The following is a 12,766-nucleotide window of genomic DNA, read 5'->3' on the forward strand; positions in this document are numbered from 1 at the left end:
CTTTTCCAGCAACTTCTGTTTTTGTGCTGTGAATTTTGTCCAGTTGAGGCTACCATATGTACATGTACCAGCAGAGGGAGTCTGCTGGGAAGTGGTTGCTGTTGTAGTTCTCATTCTCAATGTCTCTGGCTCAATATATAACTGTTTCTGCGTCAAGAAACTCCTGGGCAGTGCTAACGTTTAATTTTACAAGGCTGGGTATTTCCGGAGGAAGGAGAGGACTGAGGGACAGAAGGAGGCAAGTAGTTACAGGTGTTGTATAAGATACTACACCCAGAGTATTTCACCCAGACACAGGTGGGGTACGCTGATACACAGGACTAGGCTGAGGGAGAGGGTGTGAATGAGAGAGGTGGGGCAAGAGATAGAGAGGGAGTGACCGAGAGATTGTGTGAGACAGTGGGAGTGATGGCTAGAGTGAATGAGAAATGGGAGAGGCACAGGGAGAGAGAAAGTGAGAGAGAGGTGAAGAGGTTGAAAGAGGAAGGGGGGTGGGGAGAGGGTGGATGGGTGAGGGGAGAGGGAGTTATAGAAAGGTAGGAAGATTGAGACAAGGAGAGAGACGGGGAGGAGAGCTGGAAGGAGGGAGAGAGGGAGTAATAGAGAGGTAGAGAGATTGGGAGAGGGGCAGAGGGAGAGGGGAGACAGTGAGGGTTAGGAGGAGGGTTATAGAGGGTGGGGGAGAGACAGAGATAGAGAGATGCAGGGTGGGGTCGTCATGAAGAGGGAGAAAATAGAGATAAGGGCATAATTTTTCCATCCTTGGAGGTGCCAGGAGAGGTGTCTAGAAAGGGAAATTATTGTGTCCTGGGAGGCTGCCCTCTCTCTATAGAGTGCTGGGGGAGAAGGTCCATTAGAAACTTCCTTGACTTACTAGCCACTTAAAAGTCTCCGCTCAGCACCTTCCAGATTTATCCCCCTTCCCGATGGCTGAGAGAAATGGCTGGTTTCCTGGCTGTGTAACCAAGGTGACCAGCCCAGTAGGTTTGTGGCAGACCGCTATTTGCCTATTTCAAGGGCATTTGGTGACATGGGGCATAAGGGTGGCCTCTGTAAGGCACCCCTTTACCCTTGCCTCTGATCCCCACTCCCCGTGCCCTCTCCCTGTGATGCCCCACCTCCTGAGAAACTAAAGAAAAAGGACCTGCTTCCTCGCCTTTGGATCCACTGACGAGCAGGCCATAAACAAGATGGTTACCAAAAGGGTGCCAACCTATGCCTGAGCTGAGACTCTGTGGTTGAGGCCTGCGTTTGGCTGAGAAGCTTGGCCAGTCGGTTCTTAACAAGCTCATTGGACATGCAATGTGGGCGAACTTTCTTGGCTGTGTTGGTGGTGAGTTCATTGGCATTGAAATCACCCATCCCTGCAAATTTGACTAGAAAAGCATGCGCGCACTCTCGCGCGCACACATTCACTCTCGCGCGCACACATTCGCACTCGCACACTCTCACTCAGGTGCGCATACTCTCACTCAGGCGCGCACTCTCTCACTCAGGCGCGCACTCTCTCACTCAGGCTCACTCTCTCATTCACGCACACACTCACACACATACCACAGAGAGATAGAGATACAGACACAGACACACAAATGCATTCACATAACATGTGCCAATTAAACGAACAAAACAGTTCAGAGGTACAGCACAGGAACAGGCCCTTCAGCCCTCCAAGCCTGTGCCGATCATCATACCCTAACTAATCTAAAAAACAAACCTTTTGCCTTTATTCAGTCTGTATTACTCTATACCCTCCATATTCATGTAACCATCCAGATGTCTCTTAAATGTCGCCATGTGCCCGCTACCACCACCACCTCTGGCAATGCATTCCAGGCTCCTAGCACTCGCTGCGTGAAAAACCTCCCTCGCACATCTCCCTTAAACTTTCCCCCTCTGACCTTGAACCTGTGTCCCCTTGTAATTGAAACTTAAATCCTGGGAAAAAGCCTGTGACTACCCACCCTATCTAATGTATCTAATAATTTTGTAGACTTTTATCAGGTCTCCTCTCAGCTGCTGTCTTTCCAGTGAAAACAATCCCAGTCTTTTTAACCTTTCCTCATGCCCTCAAGACTGGGCAACATCCTGGTGAACCTTCTCCACACTCTGTCCAAAGCTTCCACATCCTTCTGGTAGCATGTTGACCAAAACTGCACACAATTTGCCAACTCTTGTACTCCATGCCTCGGGCGATGAAGGCAAGCATGCCATATGCCTTCTTAATCACTTTGGCCACCTCTGTTGCCACTTTTAGGGAACTGTGGACCTGCATGCCCAGATCCATCTGAATGTTAATGTTCCTAAGGGTTCTGCCATTTACAGTATAATTCACACCTAAATTTGATCCTCCAAAATGCATCACCTTGCACTTGTCTGTATTAAACTCCATCTGCCATTTCTGTGCCCAAATCGCCAATCTATCTATATCCTGTTGTATACTTTCACAATCGGTGGCACGATCTTCATGTCATCTGCAAAATTATTAATCAGACCACCCACATTTTCCTCCAGATCATTTATATTTACTACAAACAACAGAGGACCCAAGACTGATCCCTGTGGAACACCACTAGTTACCGGTCTCCATTTTGAAAAACATCTTTCCACTAATACCCTCTGTCTTCTATGACCAAGCCCGTTTTGTATCCATCTAGCCAGCCCACCGTGAATCCCATGTGATTTTAGTTTTTGTACCAATCTGCCATGTGGGACTTTATCAAATGCCTTACTGAAGTTCATATAAACTGCATCCATAGCTTTTCCCTCATCAATTATATTTGTCAGCTCTTCAAAAAATCAGATTGGTAAGACAAAACCATGCTGCCTATCACTAACTTGTCCATTTTCTTCCAAATGTGCATATATTTTGTCCCTCAGTATCTTCTCCAAGAGCTTCCCTACCACAGACCTCAGGCTCACCGGCCTATAATTTCCTGGATTATCCCTGCTTCCTTTCTTAAACAAGGGAACAATATTCGCTAATCTCCAGTCCTCTGGAACCTCGCTTGTAGTCAAGGAGGATGTGAAGGTATCTGCTAATGCCCCAGCTATTTCTTTCCTTGCCTCTCGCAGTGACCTGAGATAGATCCCATCTAGCCCTGGGGACTTGTCTACCTTAATACAATTTAGGATACCCAAAATTTCCTCCTTCAATATATGGACATTCTCTAGAGTATTCACACACTCATCCCTGACCTCAACATCAGTCATGTCCTTCTCCTTGGTGAATACTGATACAAAGTACTTATTAAGGATCCCCCCCACTTCCTGTGGCTCTACGTATAGCTTCCCTCCTTTGTCCTTGAGTGGGCCTACTCTTTCCCTTCCTACCCTCTTTCTTCTAGTATATATATAAAAAGCTTTGGGATTCTCCTTGACCCTGTTAGCTAACGACATTCCCTGGCCCCTTTTTAGCCTTCCTAATTCTGCATTTAAGTTCCTTCCTAATCTTTCTATACATCTCAAGGGGTTTGTCACTTTGAAGCTGCCTAGACCTATGATACGCTTCCTCTTTCCTTTTTGACTAAGCTTACAATTTCCCTTGTCATCCATGTTTCCTGAATCCTGCCATTCCTATCCTTCAGTTTTGCAGGAACATGCATGTCCTGCACTTTAATCAACTGGTCTTTAAAAGCCTCCCACATGCCAGATATAGATTTGCCCTCAAATAACTGCTCCCAATCCACATTCTCCAGTTCCTGTCTAATTTGGGTGTAATTGGCTCTGACCTAATTAAGCATCCGCATCCAAGAGCCACTTGTGTCCTTTTCCATGACTATTCGAAATCATATGGAATTATGGTCACTAAGCCCGAAATGCTCTCCTACTGACACATCAGTGACCTGTCCTGACTCATTCCCTAGGATCAAGTCGAATATGGCCCCCTCTCAGGTTGTAGTGTCAACATACTGCCTCAAAAAACCCTCCTGGACACAACTAACAAATTGCTCTCCATCTGAGCCCCTTACTCTAAGGAAGTCCGAGTCAATACGAGGAAAGTTGAATTCACCTACCACAACTACCCTGCTCTTTTCACACTTTTCCAGTATCTGACTACATATCTGCTCCTCTGTCTCCCATGGGCTGTTGGGAAGTCTATGTAAAACTCCCAACATTGTGATTTCACCCTCCCTATTCCTGAGCTCCACCCATAATGCCTCACTGCAAGATCCCTCCAATGTGTCCTCCCTCAATACAGCAGCGGTGACCCCTAATCTGCAATGCAACTCCCCCACCCCTTCTGTTTCCCTTTCTGTCCCATCTAAAACAGCAATATCCAGGAATGTTAAGCTGCCAGTCCTGTCCTTCCTTTAACCATGTCTCTGATATGGCAATAACACCATAATTCCATGCAATGATCCATGCTCTTGCTTCATCTGACTTACCTGCTATGCTTCTTGCATTCCAGTCCCTCTGAGCCCTGAGATTCCCCTCTGCCTGAGCTCTTACCCTGCACTATGCATGTCTCAGTTTCTTCTTTGTCCCCAGTCCCTGCACTTACTGGCCTATTGTTCCGGTTCCCATCCCCCTGCCAAACTAGTTTAAACCCTCCCGAAGAGCTCTAGCAAACCTCCCGCCCAGGATATTGGTGCCCCTCGAGTTAAGGTGCAATGTAAGTTTATCCTATTGTGTTGTAGTAATTACAATGAAGCGTTACAAAGCACTTGCACTTTAAAACTGAAACATGGTTTATCTTGCAATTAGCAATGGGAATTTTATGAACACAGCAGAGAGGATCCGTCTCCCTGACGACTGCACCATCGGTTACATCATTGAGGCCATCCTGGGTGTCAATCTGATCCACAGCCCTCTCTTTCACTCCCACCTCGAGAACCTGCAGTTAGTTTCCAAATCCCAGGTTCAAAGCCAGGTAGGTCTCCCATGTTTTCCTGGTTGAGTCTCACACGTACTAACCAGGTTCAGTGTTTTACACTCAATGTGATGTAATGCAACTCGCTCTTTTCCCTATAGCTTTAGCAGCCTGATGATGCGTTGGAACAGTTTAATGGTGATTCCCCAATGTAGACCCACGACTTGGTAAGTTTGTGGATGACACCAGACTTGATGGTATCGTGGACAGTGAAGAAGGCTATCTCAGTGTACAACAGGATCTTGGTCATCTGGGCCAATGGGCTGAGGAGTGGCAGATGGGATTTAATTCAGATAAATGCAAGGTATTGCATTTGGGTAAGGCAAACCAGGGCTGGACTTAGAAAGTTAATGGCAGGGCCCTGGGGAGTGCCGTCGGCCAGAGAGTCCTAGGGGATGCAGGGACACAGTTCCCTAAAAGTGGCATCGCAGGTAGACAGGATGGTGAAGGAGGCATTTGGCATGTTTGACTTCATCAATCAGAGCACTGAGTACAGGAGTTGGAATGTCATGTTGTAGTTGTACAGGACATTGGAGAGGCCACATTTGGAATACTGTGTGCAGTTCTAGTTGCCCTGCTATAGGAAGGATATTAAATTGGAGAAGGTTCAGAAAAGATTTACCAGGATGTTACCGAGACTAGAAGGTTTCTAAGGCTATGCTGGAAAGGCAGGGACTTTTTATTTAACCCCTGGAGCATAGGAGGTTGACCTTATTAGAGGTTTATAAAATTATGAAGGGCATAGATGAGGACAAAGCAAAGGTATTTTCCCCAGGGTAGGGGAGTTTGAAACTGGAGAGCGTAGGTTTAAGTTGAAAGGGGAAAGACTTAAAAGAGTTTTCACACTTTTTCATGCAGAAGGTGGTGCGTGTATGGAACGAGCTGCCAGAGGAAGTGGTGGAGGCTGGTATAATTACAACATTTAAAAGGCTTTTGGACAGATAGATAAATAGGAAAGGTTTAGAGGATATGAGCCAAATGCAGGCAAATTGGATTAGTTCAGTTTGGGAACACGGTCAATATGGACGAGTTGGACTGAAGAGTCTGTTTCTGTGCCGTATGACTCCATGATTAATCCTTGGACACAGCATTGCTTTGGATTTACAGCACAGATACAGGCCATTCGGTATTGACGCTCCCCACCTGCCATCCATCTTCATCTATCCCCATTGGCAAACGTTATTCTTCTTTGGAACTCTCTTGAGGGCGAGTTGTATCAGACTCAAAACTTCAACTCTTTTTGTTTCAAGGGACGTAGAGAAAGTGGGAAGTGATGGTTTTGTGCTATTGTCATTGGAGGGTTTATCCAGAGACCCATGTGATGTTTTGGGGACCCAAGTTCAAATCCCACAACAGCTGCTGGTGGAATTTGAGTCCAATAATTGAAATAAAAATATGGAACTAAATGTCAAATGATGACCCTGAAACAATTGTTGTAAAAACATATCTGGGCAGCCAATGTCTTTTACCTTTTAGGGATGAAAACGGATATTCTTACCCAGTCTGGCCTACATGTGACTCCAGACCCACTGCAATGGTGTTGGCTATCAATTGCCCTCCGGACAGTTAGAGGATGGGCAATAAATGCTGGCCTCGCCAGCGATGCCCACATCCCATCCGTAAATAAAAAAAAGACAGTGCCAAGGTAGAAAATTGAATTGAACAGCAGAGTGGGCTCATGGGGCTGACTGGCCTAATACTGCTTCCCTTTTCTTCAAAATGAATGTGAAGGAGATGCTGAAGGGTCTGAGGGCTAGACTGAGGTTGGGGCTGAAGGGTCTGTGGGCTAGACTGAGTTTGGGCTGAAGGGTCCGAAGTTGGGGCTGAAGGGTCTGAGGGCTAGAAGGTAGTTGGGGCTGAAAGGTCTGAGGGCTAGGCTGAGGTTGTGGCTGAAGGCTCCCAGGGTGAGGTTGACATTGGGGGTGAAGGACATGGGGGCTAGGCTGAGGTTGGGCTGAAGGGTCCGAGGGTGAGGTTGACATTGGGGGTGAAGGACATGGGGGCTAGGCTGAGGTTAGTGCCAAAGGGTCTGAAGTTGGGGCTGAAGGGTCTCAGGGCTAGGCTGAGGTTGGTTAGACTCACTCGAGGTAAAGCAGATGAGTTTTGGGTGTGTAAGTAAATTGTTACAAATACTGGGTCATGAGACAATTTATCATGTTGGGGGATCCAGCATCGGGGACACTTTAATAGATAAAAAATTGAACTAAAATCTAAATGACTATTTCCAGGTCACTTTAAGTTATGGAACCTTTGAGAACAAGCAAAATATCATCGAGTTAAAAGGAGCGTTTTCTGTTGCTGAAGACCCTTCCAGGTACGTTCCACCCTATTGGTGCTCTGATTTGAATCATGGAGATATTTGGCAAGTTATGATTAAATCTGAGACTTTGGTTGTTGCAGTCCAGGAAATTGTATAAAAGATTGAAATAATGGCTCATCACATGCAGGTTAGTTCCATTGTCTCTGGGTCATTGAGTCCCACAACTGTTTGGGGAGGGGTAGAACCATGAATTCCTACAGTGTGGAAAGAGGCTATTTGGCCCATCAGGTCTGCACCGACCCTCTGAAGAGCAACCCACTACCCTATCCCCCCATTTCCCATGGCCAACCCACCTAGCCTGCACACTCCGGCATGGACCACCCACCCTAACCTGCACATCTTTGGACTGTGGGAGGAAACCAGAGCAAACCCACACAGACACGGAGAGAATGTGCAAACTCCACACAGACAGTCGGAGGCAGGAATCGAACCCAGGTCTCTGGCGTTGTGAAGCAGCAGTGCTAACCACTGTGGCATCATGCAGCCCTAATGAGGGGTCTCTGGTTGTCACTCCCCATACCACTGGCACAGAGAGGCACAGTGTGTACCATCTACAAGGTTCTCCACTGTAACTCGCTCCGTCCACAACACCTTCCATCGAGAAGGACAAGGGCAGCTGATACATGGGAACGCCACCCCCTGCAAGTTCCCCTCCAAGCCACACACCATCCTGGCTTGGAAATATATTGCCATTCCTTCACTGTCGCTGGGTCACAATCCTGGAATTCCCTCCCTCAAAGCATTATGGGTCAACCCACACAAATGGGCAGCAGTGGATCAACAATGCAGCTCACCTCAGCCTTCTCCAGGGCATTCAGGAATGGGTAATAAATCCTGAACTAGCCAGAGACACCCACATCACCAGAATGAACATAAGAGAAAAGACTAGCTGTTTGTCCACAGGGAGGGGAAGCAATGGCCTGAACTGGTATCACTCGACTGTTAATCCAGAGACCCAGCTAATGTTCTGGGAACCTGTGTTCAAATCCTGCCACGGCAGATAGTGGAATTTGAATTCAATAGAGAATCTGGAATTAAGAATCTAATGATAACCGTGAATCTATTCTCAATTGTCAGAAAAACCCATCTCGTTCATTAATGCTTTTTAGGGAAGGAAACTGCCATCCTTACCTGGTCTGGCCTACATGTGACTCCACACCCACAGCAATGTAGTTGATCCCCTAACTGCCGTCTGGGCTTTTAGGGATGGGCAATAAATGCTGCCTGGCCAGTGACACCCTCATCTTGTGAATGAATAAAGGAAAACAGTGCATCTACTCCAAAACCACACTAGCATGGCTTCAACAAAAGTGAAAAAAAACCCTCAGGAGTAAGGTTGCTTGGAGATGTTTGAAGTGAGAATTAATGTTTTAAGATTGAGGCATGCTTTACCAGGAACTAGAGAGAAATAAAAAGTTAAAAATAGAGTAGTATTTGGAAGCGAATGCACTGTTACCTCATTTTGAAGTCTACACAGTGAGTATGTTTTATTTTCCAGTTTTAGTGGATTTTCCTGGAGGATTTTCAGCGAATAGAGGGATAGTGGGAGAATGGTCTTAGTGTGAGCAGATAGTAAAGTTTTCGATGATCTCGTGTTTACAGAGGTGGAAGGTGAAAGGTCAGCAGGAGGCTTCTGGAATAGACCTGAGGCCTAAAATGAGGCCTGCACCAGGCCTCTCTTGAGGTGACCTTCAGGTACTGGGAAACAAACTAAACACACAATACAGAGAAAGTTAGGGACCACAACTCTCCTTTTAAAGTTCTAGAAGCAGGTTTTATATGGAGAGAAAGCAGGCTAGTTTACCACTCGCTGATTTGAGCTGACTCCCTGGCCTGCTGAGTTAATGAGAGCATCTTGAGATTGATTTGCTTCCACTGTCACTTCATTAATAATCATTGTCTCAACATTGTCTCTCCATCAGAAGGTGAAAAAAGACAATAATGTTCAGATTAGAAGCTTTCATGCTCCAAGATTGCCATTAAATTATTAGAATTAATACTTAGGGGAGTTAATAATCTGATAAACATTTAATCTCTATTTGACCTCTCTTGAAGTGTGTGTGTATCTATGTGTACGCGTGTGGGAGAGAGTGTATGCGTACGCGTGTGAGAGAGACAGAGTGTATGCGTACCCATGTGTCTGTGGATGCCTGAGTGTGTATATATATGTCTGTGTGTCACCTATGTGTATGTATGGCTGCGTGTTTGTGTGTGTATACAGTGTGTCGGTGTGTAGATACCTATCTATATATATCTGTGTCTGTGTGATTATGTATATGGTTGTGTACGTGTGTGCGTACATGTGCACACCTGTATTTATACATTTCATTTATGTGTAATACACACCTATGCACGTGTGTGTGTCTGTCTGTCTGTCTGTCTGTCTGTGTGTGTGTGTGTGTGTGTGTGTGTGTGTCTGTCTGTGTGTGTGTGTGTGTGTGTGTGTGTGTCTCTGTCTGTGTGTGTGTGTGTGTGTGTCTGTCTGTCTGTGTGTGTGTGTGTGTGTGTGTGGGTGTCTGTGTGAGAGTGTGTCTGTGTCTGTGTGAGAGTGTGTGTGTGTGTGTGTCTGTGTGAGAGTGAGAGTGTGTGTGTGTGTCTGTGTGAGAGTGTGTGTGTGTCTGTGTGAGAGTGAGAGTGTGTGTGTGAGTGTGTGTGTACATGTTTATGTGCCTGTCGCTGGGAATGGCGGCCTGCTGTGTGACTCGCTGCAGCCTCTGGGCAATGAAGGCCATTCTGCCCCATAGACCTGCCCGTTGCTCCTGTCCCTCCCTGTGCATGTGGGCAAAGTCCCTGATTGCCAACACCGCGGGGCCCTCCCCTGCCTGTGGCTGGGCAGGTGCCTGGTCTCTGGCGGCCCTTTGAGTGCCTGTGGCCTCGGCCACTTCTGCCTTGGATGGTCCCCAGCTTATGGTCCCACACTCTCTGGGACTAATTCCCCCCCCACCCCCGAGAGGTTAGAGCTGGTTCAGGAGGCAGGGAGCAGTGTTGCTAATTCTTTAAAACCCCTCCTGAGGCCTCCGTACTCCTCGTCTTCTGCCAAGGTTGAGAACCGGACGTGCCGCTGTGGAGATGGTGGTTCTACCTGTGGAACAGTGGAGAGAGGAGGCGGGTATCTCCATAACCCTGCGGGAGGGGCTCTTGGCCTTCCCCAGTGAGGGTCAATGTGAGAGCGCGAAGAGGCTGATGTCAGACAATCCCTCCCCCTCCCTCTATCCTTATTGTCAGCCGTCTTCACCTGGAATGAGAGAACTCGAGGGATTGAGTCAGGTGGAAGTGGATGGCACCCCCTTGTTGTTGCTGGTGAGGTGCCCCAGGGAGTGAGCAGGCACAGTGCCAGCGTGCCGGTGATGCCGGTTTTCCAATGGGTATCCAATGAGTTGTCTCGGAACGGTGTGTGCTGAGATGGAGCTAGCTCTGGGCAATAGGAGGCTGGTTGGGTAGTTAATAACGCAAGCTTGGTAAGGTGCAGCGAGGAATCTCACTGGGCCTCATGCTGGAAAACCCTCCTAAAGCATTGATGCAACTTGCAATTGGCCAAAAAAAAACACAAGATTTGGCCCATTGTTTCTGAAAATAGTCTTTAATTGATTAAAGTATTGGAGATGAGACAATAGTTGAATGACAAGTGGAAGTGTACATGTACATGTGTGGATGCATGTGTGGTAGTTTGTATGGTCATGTACACATATGCATGTGTGTTTGTATGTGTGTGTATACGCGAGAGTGTGGGGGTGTGTGCGCGCGCGCACACGGGTGTCAATGAATGTGAGTATACCTCTGCATGTGTCTGACTCTGCATTCATGTGAGCGTGAGCACGTGTGTGATTGAGTGTGGGCACATGCACGCATGTGTGTGGGCATATATGTGCACGTGTGTGAGACTGCACGAGCGTGAGCAGGCAGGTGAACAAGTGTGGGAATGCACTAATGAATGTGAGCATGCATATGCGTGTGTGGATATACCCATGCACGAGTGTGAGAATGCACGTGCACAAGTGATTATGCACAGGTGTGAGTGTGAGCGTGCGCCGAGTGTGAACATGCACTGAGTGTGAGTGTGTAGGCTCCCTGGGACACAGGGAGAGGGGGGGAATTGCTCCCATTGTGCACAACTGACCCACTGGCCCTCCATGTGCACTGGCTAACCACCTGGTGCTGTCTACAAGAAACTGCAGCAGGAAGCCATTGTATCCTCAGGGGAGGATCCAAACAAGGGGGTAACGCTATCATCCTTCAGAAAAATAATAGCCAACTTCTTTTTCAACGTCTTCTCCAGATTCAAGTCCATTCACTGTCTGCTTTACCCAGACACGCCTTGGTGCCCTTAGAAGAACAGCCCTGACCTCTGCCATCGTCAAGGTTAAAGGTCATTGGGATGTAGAGGTCACCACTGCCAACTCTGCACTTTTGGAAAGCACTTTGGGCCAATTGCCTTTACAGAAAAAATGGAGTCAACCTTTTAAAAAAAAAGATGGATGAAGGAAAACTAAATATCGAAGAGGACTGAGCTGGACAATCATCGGTGGAACATTGGAGGGAAAAATGGCTGTCCTCCCATTGTTTCACTCAAGTGGCCCTTGGCCACAAATAAAGGAGATGACATTAAGCACAAAACTTCAACTGGACCCTTGATCAGGGAATATTTTAAAAGAGAAATTATTTTTAAAGGATATATTTTCTTACTTTTCTTTTCCCTTCCTTGAAAGAGAGCTCTGGCTGAACACCTAACAGGTAGCGCTCGTTGACTGACGATAACAACCCTGTTTGGTGGCTGGGGCATTTGGCTAATGAATTCTTGTATGTTCAACAAACATAGCGTTGCCAGATTGTACAGGAAAAGAGCTTACTCATTCACTGTTTCCTGACTGCAAGGGTGAACAATTCTGTTCATGTTTCTTTTTTAGAAAATAATGTTGTTAATTTAAAGAAAAACAGAATAAAGAGTTATAGTTTTCATGATGTTTGTGTTCTCTGTGTTATGGGCTGAAATTTGCATTCCTCTGAATATTTGATCGGATCTTAGACAACAAGGTGCAGGGCTGGATGAACACAGCAGGCCAAGCAGCATCATAGGAGCAGAGAGGCTGACGTTTCGGACCTAGACCCTTCATCAGAAATGGGGGAGGGGAAGGGGGTTCTGAAATAAATAGGGAGAGAGTGGCCCGAAACGTCAGCAGCCTCCCACTCTCTCCCTATTTATTTCAAAACCCCCTTCCCCTCCCCCTTTTCTGATGAAGGGTCTAGGCCCGAAACGTCAGCCTCTCTGCTCCTATGATGCTGCTTGGCCTGCTGTGTTCATCCAGCCCTGCACCTTGTTGTCTCGGATTCTCCAGCATCTGCAGTTCCTACTATCTCTGATCGGATCTTAGTTGCTTTTGTTGTTTCTTGGCTTGTTTTGGGATTAAGCCTTCCCTACAGATCTGGGCCCCGGTTTGATCAATACTAAAGATTCCCATGGGATTATGTAAAAGAGGGAAATAAGCCTTTCCCCAAGGGTGCTAGCTGACAGTGCCTACTCCCAATGTTCCACAGAATGTACATGTGTACGCTTGCGTGTGCTCACACTTGTACACTCG

At 47.0% G+C, this 12,766-nt stretch overlaps 1 protein-coding gene across 1 annotated transcript in view; it reads left to right on the forward strand.

The window, feature by feature from the left end:
* The window catches only part of LOC109923542 (beta-1,3-N-acetylglucosaminyltransferase lunatic fringe-like), a 56,258-nt gene extending 44,109 nt beyond the window's left edge, over positions 1 to 12,149 (forward strand). The window contains exons 3-5 of the mRNA XM_048617350.1: positions 4,705 to 4,870; positions 7,099 to 7,184; positions 11,467 to 12,149. Coding sequence (XP_048473307.1) covers positions 4,705 to 4,870; positions 7,099 to 7,184; positions 11,467 to 11,518 — 304 coding nt within the window. The 3' untranslated portion in view covers positions 11,519 to 12,149. The remainder of the gene's footprint in view (positions 1 to 4,704; positions 4,871 to 7,098; positions 7,185 to 11,466) is intronic.
* The last annotated feature ends 617 nt before the right edge of the window (positions 12,150 to 12,766 follow it).

The sequence above is a fragment of the Rhincodon typus genome, chromosome 37 (genome assembly GCF_021869965.1).
Source record: "Rhincodon typus isolate 14 chromosome 37, sRhiTyp1.1, whole genome shotgun sequence".
NCBI lineage: Eukaryota > Metazoa > Chordata > Chondrichthyes > Orectolobiformes > Rhincodontidae > Rhincodon > Rhincodon typus.